This window comes from Macrobrachium rosenbergii, chromosome 1 (assembly GCF_040412425.1).
Source record: "Macrobrachium rosenbergii isolate ZJJX-2024 chromosome 1, ASM4041242v1, whole genome shotgun sequence".
Classification (NCBI taxonomy): domain Eukaryota; kingdom Metazoa; phylum Arthropoda; class Malacostraca; order Decapoda; family Palaemonidae; genus Macrobrachium; species Macrobrachium rosenbergii.
In genome coordinates, this window is record NC_089741.1 from 43919358 (window position 1) to 43935087 (window position 15730).

Below are 15730 nucleotides of genomic sequence, written 5' to 3' on the forward strand. Positions count from 1 at the left end.
AGAGCGAGCTAAGGAATGCGCGCGCTCTTATTCCCAAAGCAGATATGACGGTCTAGCACGGCATAGCTAAAGGCATTGACCGAAATCACATATGCAGAGGTCCGGGCCGGAAGTACTAACAATCATGCGGTTACATGTCTTAAAATTCTCTCTGGCTCACGGGGAGAGAGAGAGAGAGAGAGGAGAGAGAGAGAGAGAGAGAGAGAGAGAGAGAGAGAGAGAAAGGTGACATTACCTACAGGTAGGAGCCTTTACAGTGGATGACACAGTACAGAGCGTTCAAGTTGTCTTCACCTATTTGTGGTTCCTTTGCTGATCTCTCTCTCTCTCTCTCTCTCAAGGCACTAAAAATTATGAATAAATAAAGCAACATAATACACACACATATGTGTATATATATAAATATAATACTTGTATAAATATATTATACAGTATATATATACATGCATATATATATATATATATATATATATATATATATATATATATATATATATATATATATATATATATATACTCTATATTATTATATAACAGTAAGCAAATTATATAACCTAAAATCCTTTTATTGCAGTAAGTTAACGAAATAACATTACGCAAAAAAAAAGTCCTTAAATTCAAAATAAGCTTATTACATTCCAATTTGTGTATTATAAAATCTTTCCGTATGTAAATAAGTAGATGAACTTCAAAGTACCATGAATTTCTGAGGAATTTTATGATAAAAAAACTGAATGGTTATCCATCATTCCCTTGCTCTTTTACCCATTTACACAAAGAATGAAGTTGTAAGCCCCTGTCTTGCCTCCGAAAAATGTGGCCGTTCCGTTTGCGTATTATCTCATTTACACATGGGATGAGGCTGAGAAACTTTCATTTTTTAAACTAAAATGGAATCACTCCTTTTACATCCACTTTATTTGCATAAAACACGAGGATGCGACCATTTCCATTGGTTCCATTTACACAAGAAATGCAACCGCGAGCCTTTTGCAGTGTCTGAGTCATAAATTTTCTATTAGAACCTCTTTCATTTACACAAGGGGTGAGATCGGATGACTGATTTTCCACTAAGAGAAAGATCCTAACTCATTCATTCTTCATTTCCACTGGTTTCATTTACACAAGAAATGCCATTGCGAGCCTTTTGCAGTGTCTGAGAGTCATAAATTTTCTATCAGAGCCTCTTTCATTTACACAAGGGGTGAGATCGGATGACTGATTTTCCACTAAGGGAAAGATTCTAACTCATTCATTCGTCAGAAGCATAATATCATCAGTACTATTAATAGTGAAAATACTATTGACATCACTGCTACTACCAACTCTTCAGCATTATAAAAAGCATAGCTAATCGGATAGTGACGATAATAAAAAATGAAAGAAAATGAAGGTACTGTGATATACTTTTACACTGACAATACTATACGCGCATTAATTGCTACCGTTCCTTTTATGTTTCTGTTACGGAGCAGTTGATTCATAAAGCGTAAGACACCTCCTGTTACGTTCCTGTTCCGTGTAACGGAGCAGCTGATTCATAAAACGTAAGACAACTCCTGTTACGTTCCTGTTCCGTATACCGGAGCAGTTGCGTTACTGGATGTTATCTCACTTATCTCCGCTTTAATAACTCGATTCATAAAACGTAAGACAATCTGTAAAGTACCTGAGAATTTAATCGAGATAATTGCGAGATAATTAAGAATTATAAAAAGATTATTTTTTTACTATTACTACTACTACTACGGCTGGTAATAGTAATAATTTTTTTTTTTAATAATGATATTGGCTGTCGCGTTTATAGTGGTGGAGAGAGCTGTCATTACTGTAATTAGCCTAGAACAACGTCGGGAATCTATCAACAACAACAGTAGAAACAACTGAGCTAAAGTTGGTTGTGGTTGTAGTTTAACAATATCGAAAACGTATGAATAATAATAATAATAATAATAATAATAATAATAGACTAGAACAACATCGGGAACCTATCAACGACAACAGCAGAAACAACTAAGCTGAAGTTGGTTGTGGTTGTAGTTTAACAATATCGAAAACGTATGAATAATAATAATAATAATAATAATTATAATAATAATAATAATAATAATAATAATAGACCAGAACAACATCGAAAATATATCAACAACAACAGTAGTAGAAACAACTAAGCTAGAGTTGGTGATGGTTGTAGCTTAACAACACCGAAAATGTATGAACGAAAGCAATAATAATAATAATAATAATAATAATAATAATAATAATTATTATTATAATAATAATAATAATAATAATAATAATAGCCTAGAACATCTGAAATATAGCGTAACAACAACTACAACGCTATTGTTGATGATTGTAGTCTAACAACATAGAAAATATATGAACAACAACAACAATAATAGTAATATATAATAATAATAATGTGGTAACTGCTTAAAACAACATCTGAAATATATCAACAACAAAGCTATAGTTGGTGAAGGTTGTAGTCTAACAACATAGAAAACGTATAAACAATAATAATAATAATAATAATAATAATAATAATAATAATAATAATAATAATAATAGCCTATAAGAAGTCTGCAATATATAAACAACAAAACTAAAGCTGATGAAGGTTGTACTCTAACAACATCGAAAACGCATAAACAACAACAACAACAACAACAGCATGAAATAATAATAATAATAATAATAATAATAATAATAATAATAATAATAATAAAAATAATAATAATAATAATATTCATCACCATCAACACCCAGCCATTACTCCCTAATTTCCCCTGATTTTGGCAACACTACCAATAACAACTTTCCTCGTGACTCCGGATGCCACTGTTGCCATGTCAACGTATCAGAGACGAGGCTCCGGGATGAGAGAGAGAGAATTAAGTTTCTGCGAACTTAAATCATTTCCAATGACGAGTCCTCTTCTTCCTCTCCCCCATTCGCTTCGTGAAAACTTTTTTTTTTTTAGGAGGCCGAGACGGGCATATTTGTCCAGGTAAGGCTCAGTCACTTCCGCCTTTTAATAAAAAAAAGTGTTAAATATTTTAGGAAACACAGATGAAGGGAGGGAAGGCACCATTCCGGAAATGAATAATGTGAAGGACTGATCAAACTGGTTGATATTTGAGCTTGCATCTTTCGGCATTATCTGTAGGACAGAGAACTTGGACGGGTACAACAAGGCACAGGGAATGGTGGTATATGCCAAGGAGCTCTTGAGAGCATTGTCCAAAGTCATATGTGTAGAAGAAGATGGTGACGACCTGGATGAAGCCACTAATCTGGACAGCTCTACTGACCTTAGGCGGTCATGCTGGGCATGAAACTTGGTCACTTCAGCGTGATCAAATGGTTGTAATGTTCCTCTCCCAGATCACCGACCATCATGCTGACGGCTTTGACGAAACTTTCCTAGCAAAATCTATGGAGACTGGTGTTTACTGTGGGTTATCCATTCCGCCAGAAGGTGAAACACTACGTTCTTCAGTAGCAAGATGATTCAGCAGAGTAAAATTGTGGGACTATGGCAGCTTTTACTGGCCTAGTGTCTTCTTTGGAGGGGAAGTCCCTCAATCTTTTACTAACAGTCCGAAAGTCAGTGCAGCTCAGAGGTACCTCAGTCATTTGCTACAGTCTTCTGAAAGTCAGTGCAGCTGAGAAGTCCCTCAGTCATTTGCTTACAGTCTTCGAAAAGTGAGCGCAGCTGGGAGGTCCCTCAGTCTTTTGCTAACAGTCTTCTGAAAGTCAGTGCAGCTGAGAGGTACCTCAATCTTTTGCTAACAGTCTTCTGAAAGTCAGTGCAGCTGAGAGGTCACTCAGTCTTTTGCTAACAGTCTTCTGATAGTGAGCGCAGGTGAGAGGTGCCTGAGAGTACACTCAGTCTTTTGCTAACAGTCTCCCTGAAAGTCCAGTGCAGCTGAGGTCCTCAGTCTTTTGCTAGTCTTCGGATAGTGAGCGCAGGTGAGAGGTGCGCTGAGAGGTCACTCAGTCTTTTGCTAACAGTCTTCTGAAAGTCAGTGCAGCTGAGAGGTCACTCAGTCTTTTGCTAACAGTCTTCTGATAGTGAGCGCAGGTGAGAGGTGCGCTGAGAGGTCACTCAGTCTTTTGCTAACAGTCTTCTGAAAGCCAATGCAGCTGAGAGGTCCCTCAGTCATTTGCTAACAGTCCTCTGCAAGTCAGAGCAACTGCCCATTACCACAAGAGGCTTCCAGGTACAACCTGGAGGCCTTGACCAAAAGGGGACCTGTTGGTAACTGCAATAAAAGATAACCTCATTCTAGCCTTCAGAAGCTTTGCAACTGCTGACAGTTAATCGTCAAGCCAAGAACAAGTCATGCCAAAGAACAGGTCAATCATTAGCGCCGTGTACAGGTTATCGTCATGCCCAGGAATTTGAAAGAACGAACAGGTCTTGATTACTGCTGGTCATGGGGTTATGCAAGGATTCTTAATCTAGTTAAAATCTATACGTCATGCCTCTCGAAAAATATGCTGTTCAGTCATTGTCATTTGTCACCTTTCTTTACTTAGATGTTTATATTTTCAGTTGTATTTTCCTGTTACCTGAAATTCATGCTTTAAAAATTTTGATGACGGAGGACACATGACGTGGCGGCCATTATATATATTATATATATATATATATATATATATATATATATATATATATATATATATATATATATATATATATGTAAATATAAAATCACGAAGGAAACGGAAACACTGGAGTGCTGCAGGAGGCCTTTAGAGCACTATGTCCTTTACTTGCTTGATTTTCTTTAAGTAAGGATCATGAATTTATCTTTATTTACTTGCATATATTCATCACGTTCCATATTTTCGTGATTCAGTTAACCATATATAATATATATATATATATATATATATATATATATATATATATATATATATATATATATATATATATATATATATATATATATAGAACATCACCTCAGAAATGGCATACAATCTGCAAAATATTCATATTATGGTAAATGACAGCTGTTCATTCCATATCAATCCGTATGCAAATTAGGATTTGGCAATAATGTTGCAAATTATGTACTGGAGCCCGGCATCACTAGTTTATTATTATTATTATTATTATTATTATTATTATTATTATAATTATTATTATTATTAAATACTCATAGCAGCGTGAGTCTTAAAATGGAGAGACAAATCCACAATTACAGATACATAACTGTGAATTTGTTTCTTCTTCATTATTATTATTATTGGAAATAAAAAAAACAAGAAAAAATGAAAGAAAATAAAGATGAAAATACAAAACGGATAAGCAGAAAAAATAATACACACATATACACACACACACATATATATATATATATATATATATATATATATATATATATATATATATATATATATATATATATATATATATATATATATAAAACCAAACATCCTCCTCCATCGGGTAAAGGACCTTGTTATGATCCTTACGATCCTTCGCCCCATTTCTCCCTGACAAAATCCTGCTGATCATTTTCTCTGCTGAAGAAGAATCAGTGTCATTTGAACGGGGCTTCGCGCTGCTGCAAGAGTCCCAGTGTCCGACTTTGAGAGAGAGAGAGAGAGAGAGAGAGAGAGAGAGAGAGAGAGAGAGAGAGAGAGAGAGAGAGAGGGGGAACAGTCCAGTTTCTTGAGATATATGATAATGAATAGAACTGTACATTTTATTTTATTTTAGAGAGAGAGAGAGAGAGAGAGAGAGAGAGAGAGAGAGAGAGAGAGAGAGAGAGAGAGAGAGTCCATTTTCATGAGACTGGGGGTAACAAATGAGAGCCTGATATTTTCTTATATTCTGAGAGAGAGAAAGAGCGAGAGAGAGAGATGATATAGGTGATATCAAATGAAAGCATGACAGCAACTTTTATACTGAGAGAGAGAGAGAGAGAGAGAGAGAGAGAGAGAGAGAGAGAGAGAGAGAGAGACATTACTGGTGCATTCCTACAGTCCTGCCTTGGTACAGTAGCTGCTTCGGCAGCTAGGCTAATAATCACGTGCCAGTGTGCTCTCGCACGGGACGTTACGTAAAGCATTTTCTCTCAAACGGAAGAACGTCTAGAAGATAATGAACTTAATGATGATTATAGTGATCATTGTGAAGATGATGATAATGATGATATTAATGATTATTAAAACGATTATCTATTACTTCTTTGTAATTAGCTCTCCAGTCACACACTTCAGTTTGTCCCTGGCAGTTGTCACGTCAGATAATTCTTAAATAATCTTAATGCTGTCTGGTTTCGGGATTAACGAACACTCAGAGGCGTCGACAGAAGTTATAACTACTATTACTATCATTACTACGGCTCCAACAAGCATTGCTTTTCATGGTGCGCGCCCAAATCACGCCGTCTATCATGCGCCTCTCCGCAATTGGCAGGGAAATGTATTCCATTAGACCTGTGTTTAGTAAAATGCATTCCATTAGACCTGTGTTTAGTAATATGTATTCCATTAGACCTGTGTTTAGTAATATGTATTCCATTAGAACTGTGTTCAGTAATATGTATTCCATTAGAACTGTGTTTTGTAATATGTATTCAGTTATACCTATGTTTAGTAATATGGATTCAGTTATACCTATGTTTAGTAGTATGTATTTCATTAGACCTGTGTTTAGTAGTATTTTACTAGACCTATGTTTAGTAATATGTATTTCATTAGACCTACAGTATGTTTAGTAATATGTATTCCATTAGACCTATGTTTAGCAATGTGTATTCCATCAGACCCACGTTTAGTAGTATGCATTCCATCAGACCTATGCTTAGTAGAATGTATTCCATTAGACCTATGCTAAATAATATATATTTTCCATCAGGCCTGTGCTCAGTAATATGCATTCCATCAGACCTATGTTCAATACTGTGTATTTCATCAGACCTATGTTTAGTAATATGCATTCCATTAGACCTATGCTTAGTATTATGTATTCCATCAGACCCATGTTTAGTAATATGTATTCCATTAGACCTATGTTTAGTAATGTTTTCTTTATAACCTCACTCTTTGTTTATATCAACAGCCTAGATCCCCACAGCATATCAAAATAAACAGCCTGCAAACACACAGTTGCAAATTGAAAGAGAAACAGGGAAAAAAATGTGGACCATCAAAATCCATCATCAGAGGCAAACCCAAAGGGAACGTAAACACACAGACAATCAAATCAAAAAGTCAAAATGACATTTTAACGATTAATACATAGGTGCACGTTCTGAAAAATTCTAATGGACTCTGCTAACAAGCTACGCCGAGTTTTTTTTTTCCTGTAGAGTTTAGCCCCTTTGTTGATGGGGAGGGGAGAGGCTAGGGGAAAAAATGCCACCATTCCCCCCAAAACAACAGATACAAAAATGCTCGATCTGGAACACAAGAGGAACTCTTTTGCTTTTATTTTTTTTTTTAATTGTTAGAAAGGGCAACGATCTTTTTTTTTTTTTCTCCGTTCATAAATTTACGGTCAAAAATGAAAATGTTTACGTGAGGTTATGTGAAAACAAAAACACATGTGTTCGTACACGTGCAGTTTTATGTATGAAAACTTGATCGAAAATGCTGTCATACAATACTTAAGTTTATATATATATATATATATATATACACACACACACACACACACACACACACACATATATATATATATATATATATATATATATATATATATATATATATATATATATATATATATATATATATATATGTTTCCAACTCCATACTCCTGACACCTGTCAATTTAATGGATCCTAAGGGTCGCCTATGGTCGGTATGTTTATCAGTATTGTCCCCTGAGGTATTTTGTGATTTTTAGCCAAGTGAGTTTGAAGCCTCACACCTCGACACCGGTGTGGGTGGATATGTGAAGTCTCTAACGGTTGTGTATGTTCGTAAGTACTGTTCCTGTAGTATATATATTTGTGACTTCTTATAATCTGTATCAGTCCTTCAGTGGCTTGGAAATAAAGTCGAAACCAGTCAGGACCTACTTTAAATCTCTTATTTTTCACCTGTGGTAATGTGTGATAAATGAATCATGTACAAAAGTGATAATATCATATATATATATATATATATAATCATATATATATATATATATATATATATGTATACTGTACATACATACATACATACATATATGTATCAGTTCCGTTGGGAATCAGACTCTGTCATGAAATGTCTTATTTACGCAGTAATGGCCATGAACCTACTCATTTTCAATTGTTAACAAATATTTTTTCCACAATAAAGTTTCTGCAACAATTTATTTTGTTAAATAATTATTTTTAAGATCATATCTTTCAACAAATGGTAAGTGTGTCTGCTACTTCTTTCGTGAGTTCATCTTTACGGCAAAAGTGCCCTACGGCCTATTGGCTATGCGGTAAAACTTGGAGGTAAAGTCTTTTACCGCAAACTGTCTCACGGTGAAACTACCAGAAACCAACGGTGTTTTATAGGGAAAATTCAATTGCCAAATGTGTATTTATATACAATATTCTTCCATATTCGACTTAAAATACTGGACAATTTTATCTGTCGCCTATCTTAAATATGTAACTACAATTCAATCATAGTAAAAACAATATTCGGAATAATAGAACATTAGATAAAGCAAAGTTTTCTTCTTCGAAGCTCACTGAATGAAAAATTCTCCTACTTCCTGAGAACTGGTTTTAATTCATTGATGACTGACTTGTTTAATAAATCCGGCGTTGCAACGATTACGGGCATCAGATGATTAATAATTTCAATGTACTTTTAACACGACGCATATTATCATCAACAAGAGCAGCTGTAAAAATTAAGATGATAAATATTGCGGTCATTAATCCCGTTTCGCATTAGCTTAGGCCTGTATGTCCCACAACGCTAAAACCCCATCACTTCAGCAACGGAAAACGTAGGCTGATTCAACAACATCATCATTTCAAGTCAATTTATTACAAATAAAATTATTCACTGACAAAATACAAAACAAGTAATTCAAAAAACATGAGGGGGAAACAAATATGGTGCAAAGCTTGCAATATTACTCACAAACGGTGATTTTTCACGACAAACATTATTCAACATTTCTGGATTCATTCAAGACAGCACACTCCAGACTAAATTCATTTTATGAATACACTCCTCTGGATCAATAAGATTTTAAAAACAATGTCGTGGCCATGAGGTCAGAGCGCATGGAACAACCGGTAACATGACCTAAATCATAACAAAGCAATGATAACAGCAAACTAGGGGTGTATTTGCTTGGCCAAAGATTTTCTCCCAGGAAACCTCTCAATCGTTTTATTATTACTATTAGTATTGCCTGTGAACTAACCTTACTTTATGGTTGCTGGTGGTCTCAGCCATTGGCTGATTTACGTCTCTTTCAAATAGGTTCGGTGAACCGGTGGCTGACAGTGTAGCTACCGGTTTTCACGCTAAAAGAACACTAGAACGAACTTAATTATTGACCACTTTAATCACTAAAAATCCAGTTACAAGGGAGCCGTCGAAATCACAACCTTCTCTATTACTCTCTCTAGCGTGACTGTTTTAAAAAAAGAGAGAAATTATGTAATTGTAATGAAGGTAAACTGCAATTGACAGAAAAGAGCGTTCCAGCTGCTTGGTACTAATAGAGTGTCATTAAAGAACAGCCATTAAGTGCAAAAGTGTAATTTTCTGTAGGAAAGTATATTGTAAATGAGCAATTTTTACTAACGATTCATCTTTTCCACATTATCAATCAAACAAGCGAATGGTAGTTTCAAAGGCTAAGATCTACCGAATGAATGTCAGTGGCAACCAATTGCTATAGAAGACTTTAAAGGCATCATACGCACGAAGCAGCGGCTGTGATTAGGCCTATATCGGGGATCACGAATTTCTCGGTTTCGACAAGACATTCAAAGATTAAATGCATTTTTTAACTTCTCATTAAAACTACTGACAGCGTTGCCAGTCGATGACTATTTATTGAGGGACAACTGGAAACCTGTATGAAGAAAGGTTAAGCCCAGCTGCACCGAGCAATCATTGACTTGCCGAGTAGTTTACCCTGTCAGAAGAATATAGTGAAACTTGTTTATCATGCTGGGATAAGGCCAGCTTAATCTACAACAAAAACAATAACACAACACAATATCTAAGTAGATAATTAATATATATCTTGGAATCTATACTTCTCTGGGAAAAGCTGGTAAGAGTCACCATGTCAAAGTTTATTCGAAGCTAACTTCATTACCCATTCTTCTGATCAGCGATCATCTGGGTCTAGACACTACTGTGGGGACGTTGGCATTGACCTAGCAACCTTTACTCTAAAATAGGGCCTATATATTTGCAATTAACTTTAGGAATTTGGGGTTAGGGGTAATGGATCAGGATAAGGCCCGCAAAAAGCTAACTAGACCGAGTGTAAATTTGAGATATCTAGGCCTAACCAGAGGTCTTATGAGATAATACCCATGTACTAATGTTCTGATATATGCTTTAATAGTTGTAGAAGCAGTCTAAGACTTGCAGCATAAAATTAATACAGAAAAGATAGAAAAATAAGTAATCCTAAAAACTTGAAGCACACGCTGGAAGTCATTAATAGGTCTATCAGTCTACATTGGCGTATTGACACAGGATAATAAAGAGATAGGAAGAGTGTAAGGATAGAAAGAAAATATGGGACAAAAAATAAAAGAAAATATGGGACAAACGTGATATCCGGGCTTCAAACACGAACGGATTATTACCGGACTTAAAGGCATCGTTGTATACGATGACGTTCATATCATCCTCATCGTTTCTGCCTCCTTTTGAAGGATTCCCTGTCATCGCAAGCAGAAATGATCATCTGGTTTGAGCAAATATATATATATATATATATATATATATATATATATATATATATATATATATATATATATAACAACTCGTTAATTATCGTAATTTTCCTTCTATACTTGTCTGTTCTGACCTCCCTTTATATGCAGCTCTTATATTAGAAACAATAACACTTCAAAAATCATGGAGAACATTTGACGGACCTTGAACTATTTTGGCAGAGACAAAAAGTCTTCATCAAACCACTTCTGCACTAAACTGTTTCCCACATTTCCAAAAACCCGGGGGCCCTTTCCCTCCTTCCTTTCTTGTCGGAATGGTGGCAGGCTGCAACCACCAGGCGTAGTTTTTTCAGGCTTGATAATCAACTCGATATTCCGCCGATCTTCTGTACCCGTGCACTGGCTCTGCCTGACCACCAACGAGGATTAAACAAGCGCAAGGAATCGTAGTTATCAGTTATTTTGGTGAGGAAAGGAGGGAAAGTGGAGTGCTAAATGACTTCTGTGTCCGGTGATCTCCCTAATGTGATCTAGAGCTACAAAGGGAAAGGTGACGGTATAGCAAGTGTTTTGGGAATCTGGGATCGGTTAACGAAGAGTAGTCCTTTTATCTGTTCTTCTTCTCTTACTATTTATATAGATCCCGTTCCAGTTTCTTTACTGTGAAGTTTAAAGTTATGGTCATGATTTTATTAATATTCCTTTAATAAAGGGAAATGAGGAACGTGAACTGAAATTCAAATCAGAATGCTGCTACTTCAGTCTAATTTTTGTTCACAAAAAAGGGCTTTGTTTTACAAGAGGGAATGTTAAACATGCTTTGTAGATGCCAAAAGTAGATGGGGAACTGATTAAAGATTAGGATCTGACAGTGTCTTAACAATATATACTCCAACATTAGGCCTAAAAATAAGACAATGTTCCTGGATTCCATTTACCCTCATAACCTATCTCTTGCTCACAGTCACTTCCACGTTCTCCTTCTTACAATACCTTTCAAACAGCTCATTTACTGATGCCACAATTTTCCACTAATATCTACTTCCAATTTTAAGTCTCTTCAGATCATTCTATCAAAAAACACCTTTACTTTAAACCCACTCTAACTGCAAACAAGTCACTCTCCTATCCACGCATCCTAAGAAACCTTTCGCTTTCATCATAAAAACCTCTAATCACTCTTAACATCATATCTGGAACACCCTACTGACTGCATCATTATTAACTCTATTAAGTCCCAAAATCCTTACATAACTTTAATAACAAACGCTTAGTCCACACACCCACTTCCTTTTCTAAAACCACACTGTTCTTCTCCTACCAATCCTTCATTCATTCAAATATAATATATATATACATATATATGTATATACATATATATATGTATATATATATATATATATATATATATATATATATATATATATATATATATAAACCTATATGTAAACTTTAACGTACTTTTATAAGACCTAAAGACACTCATACGCGGACAAGATATTAAAGTGAAAAATCTGACCAAATGTCACCTTATGGGCTTTGAATAAAAGCAATGCTTTTTGTAATGCCTTTTATTGCGTCAGCCTAAAAGAACATCAGACCAACAAATAGAAATGTGGAAACGGAAAATGATAAAAAAGGTAAAAGTAAAACTGCCCACGGAATTTCATTTTAAAAGAGTGTTTATAAAAATAGATGGAAATGAGTAGAGGAAAATATAATTTAAAAAATGACACACATATATATATATATCTATGTATTATTATGATTATGATATACATACATATATATGTATATTCATATATATATATATATATATATATATATATGTATATATATAACACATGCATGCATATATGTATTTATATACATATATTTATGTACATATATATACATACATATACATGTATATGTATATATATATAATATATATGTATAATGTATATCACTCATGATATGATCAGAGCATAAAAAAGATATAAATTAGGTTGCTTTTTGCAACTTGGTATACATAGTTTCTGTATGACCAAAACAGTCACATACAAAGATATTGAACTTATCATTACTCTAAACAGACTCATATTCATTACAAAAATCTAAGAAGGATATTAATTAGATTCGCGAACTTTAACAGAAAATAAAGTGTCTATATATCATACATAAAGACAAACAGATAAACATACACTAAACATACGAACAAACGAACGAAAACATTGACCATATAGACCTCCCTTTTTTTTTCGCATTCGTGCAACCACTTTGTCCAGTATTTAGAAGAAAAAAAAACGTGAACACTTTGCAACGTATTCCTATTTCAACGGGCTGTACCCGTACAAGCAATCTACTGATTGATTTTAAAGGAGTACTGGCATCACACACACACACACACACACACACACACAAAATAAGAATTATATTTTTTCACGGACTCTCTTCTACTTCTCTGTATTTGTCTATTTTGATAATATAGATGCTATATTATCTGCTGAAGTTCGCTAATCTAACTGACATCCTTCTAAGATTCTTCTAAGAAATATGAGTCTATTTTGAGTATTATAATTTTAATAGCTTTGTGTATGTGTCTGTTTTGGTCATACAGAAACTATATTACCTGCTGCAGTTAGCTCATCTAATTAATATCCTTTAAGATATTTCTATGTAAATATGAGTCTATTTAGAGTAATAACAGTCTTAAGATATAAAAGAAGAATCAAGTAACATACGAAGTGAAAACTGGAGCTGGATAACGGACCAAGTTTCCAACAGCAGAAATAGAAGAGGAAGATCAGATACCATGGAGTACAGAAGCGATTAAACAAAGGGGACAGGGTGGAGAGGGAGGTGGGAGGGTGGAGAGAGAGAGCCAACTACGCAGGGGCAGGACGTAAACAGGAATAAAAAGAGAGTGAAGATCATCAGATACTGACAAACAGCACTTTAAGCATAACACTCCACAGCCCCGGGTTCTCGGAATTGTTGCCGTCGCAAAATCTTGAGAGAATACTTCATGAGATTCATGACGCATTTCAGCTCACAGCATTCTCCTTTCGATGGAGGTTTCATTTAGCCAGGGCTGAAGTTGCAAGCCTCACGCCCGTGATTCCTTTCTGGGGTTATGTACAAGATCTTGGACCCAGATTGAAAAGTGAGTGGTTCCATTCACTTGGTTACAGAGAATCACAGAACAATACTTCGTGAGATTCATGATACATTTCAGCTCACAACAGTCTCCTTTGACTGGACGTTTCATTTACGCGACGGCTGAAGTTGCAGGCCTTCACGCCCGTGTCCCCATTTCTGGGGTTATGTCCGGGGTCATGGACCCAGATTGAAAAGAATATGGTTCCTTCCACTTCGTGAGATTCATGATGCATTGCAACTCACAACAGTCTCCTTTCATTGGAGGTTTCATTTACGCGAGGGCTGAAGTTACAAGCCTTCACGTCCCTGTCCTCCTTTCTGGGGTTATGTCCGAGGTCATGGACCCAGAAAGAAAAGAACAGGGTTCCATCCACTTCGTTACAGAGAATCACAGAGCAGGCGAGGCAAGGAAGGTAGCAGGAACTCTACAGAAAGTTCGAAAAAGAAGAAAGATGCCTGCGAAACGCAAAACTGGGATGTATGGAAAAGATAGTTGAACCAACTCTCCTTTGAAGAACTGAAGTGTGGATGTTTAAACAGAAAGTAACAAGGGTTCCTGGAGATAGAGATTGGGGAGAGGCATTGAAATGGGAGTGGCTTGATAGCCCAAAAGTGCGTGAACGCTCTCAAGAGAATGCGCACAGGATACATAGGAGGTTCAAAGTTCTGCTGACGAGTTAGCCTTCCTTGTGGATATATATGAAAGTTTTCTGTACGTGGGGTTCATTCTTAAACCATCAGCTGAAAGTGTGATCTTGAGTGACTGTTTCACTTTCTTTCTATGGAACGCCCTTGCTTTTAGTTGAAATGGTAAATGATCAAAAGTAAAATAAATGACCAAATAACATGTAACCATCCATTCTTAGCAATCAAGAGGTCCATTCTCATGTATGTACTGATGTTTTTATACTTGTTTTTGAAGCTAGATCGATATTCACTGAATTATATAGGACTGATTTACAAAACTTAAGTTTCAGAATAAAATAATGACCGGAGACATTACCTTATCGTTACATTTATTATTATTATTATTATTATTATTATTATTATTATTATTATTATTATTATTATTATGTGTATCATTCAGCTCCCACTGAAAAAAGTAATTAAAAGTGAAAAAAGAACAACGGAACCAAATGAAAATTCTGAGGAAATAACAATAATTAAAACGTAATTAAAATAACAAGTAAAAATATATACAGCGGCTCAGAAACGAAGATTATGACAAGAGAATAAGCTATTCGGTCGATGGCCACTTGACCTAAGAGGCAAAGGTCATTGATTTTAAACTCAAGAAGCAAAGGTCACTGACAATGAACTATGAAGTAAAGGTCACTGGCTTTGTACAAAGACTCAAAAGGAGATTTGGTCATCCTTATACAATTGTAGTTGTTGTCATAATACATTGGCCTTATGGTAACACGGGATCTTGCTCCGGATCAGAGACGTTCATTCATAGCCTAAAGCTTCAGGTATCTTCCTCCATGTGTTCTGCTCAATTATTTAATATCTATAAGTAATTAACTATAAAATCCCAACATCTGAACAAATCCCTTTTAAAATCCCCACATCTAAATAAATGCCTTTTAAAATCCCAACATCTAAATAATTGCCTTTTAAAATCCCAACATCTAAATAAATGCCTTTTAACCTCCCAACATCTAAATAAATACCTTTTAAAATCCCAACATCTAAAT

The 15730-nt window shown here is 35.2% G+C and overlaps 1 protein-coding gene across 6 annotated transcripts in view; it reads right to left on the reverse strand.

The window, feature by feature from the left end:
* Positions 1-15730, reverse strand: part of Ssdp (Sequence-specific single-stranded DNA-binding protein) — a 306140-nt gene that overhangs the window by 281313 nt on the left and 9097 nt on the right. For 2 of the 6 annotated variants that reach the window (XM_067089552.1, XM_067089720.1), the window contains exon 1: positions 9389-9603. The exons of 3 other annotated variants lie outside the window; for them this stretch is intronic. In XM_067089552.1, the coding sequence (XP_066945653.1) occupies positions 9389-9420 (32 nt within the window). In that variant the 5' untranslated portion in view covers positions 9421-9603. Of the gene's footprint in view, positions 1-9388; positions 9604-15730 lie in introns of those variants that run through there. One more of the 6 variants, XM_067088255.1, reaches the window with a different exon arrangement.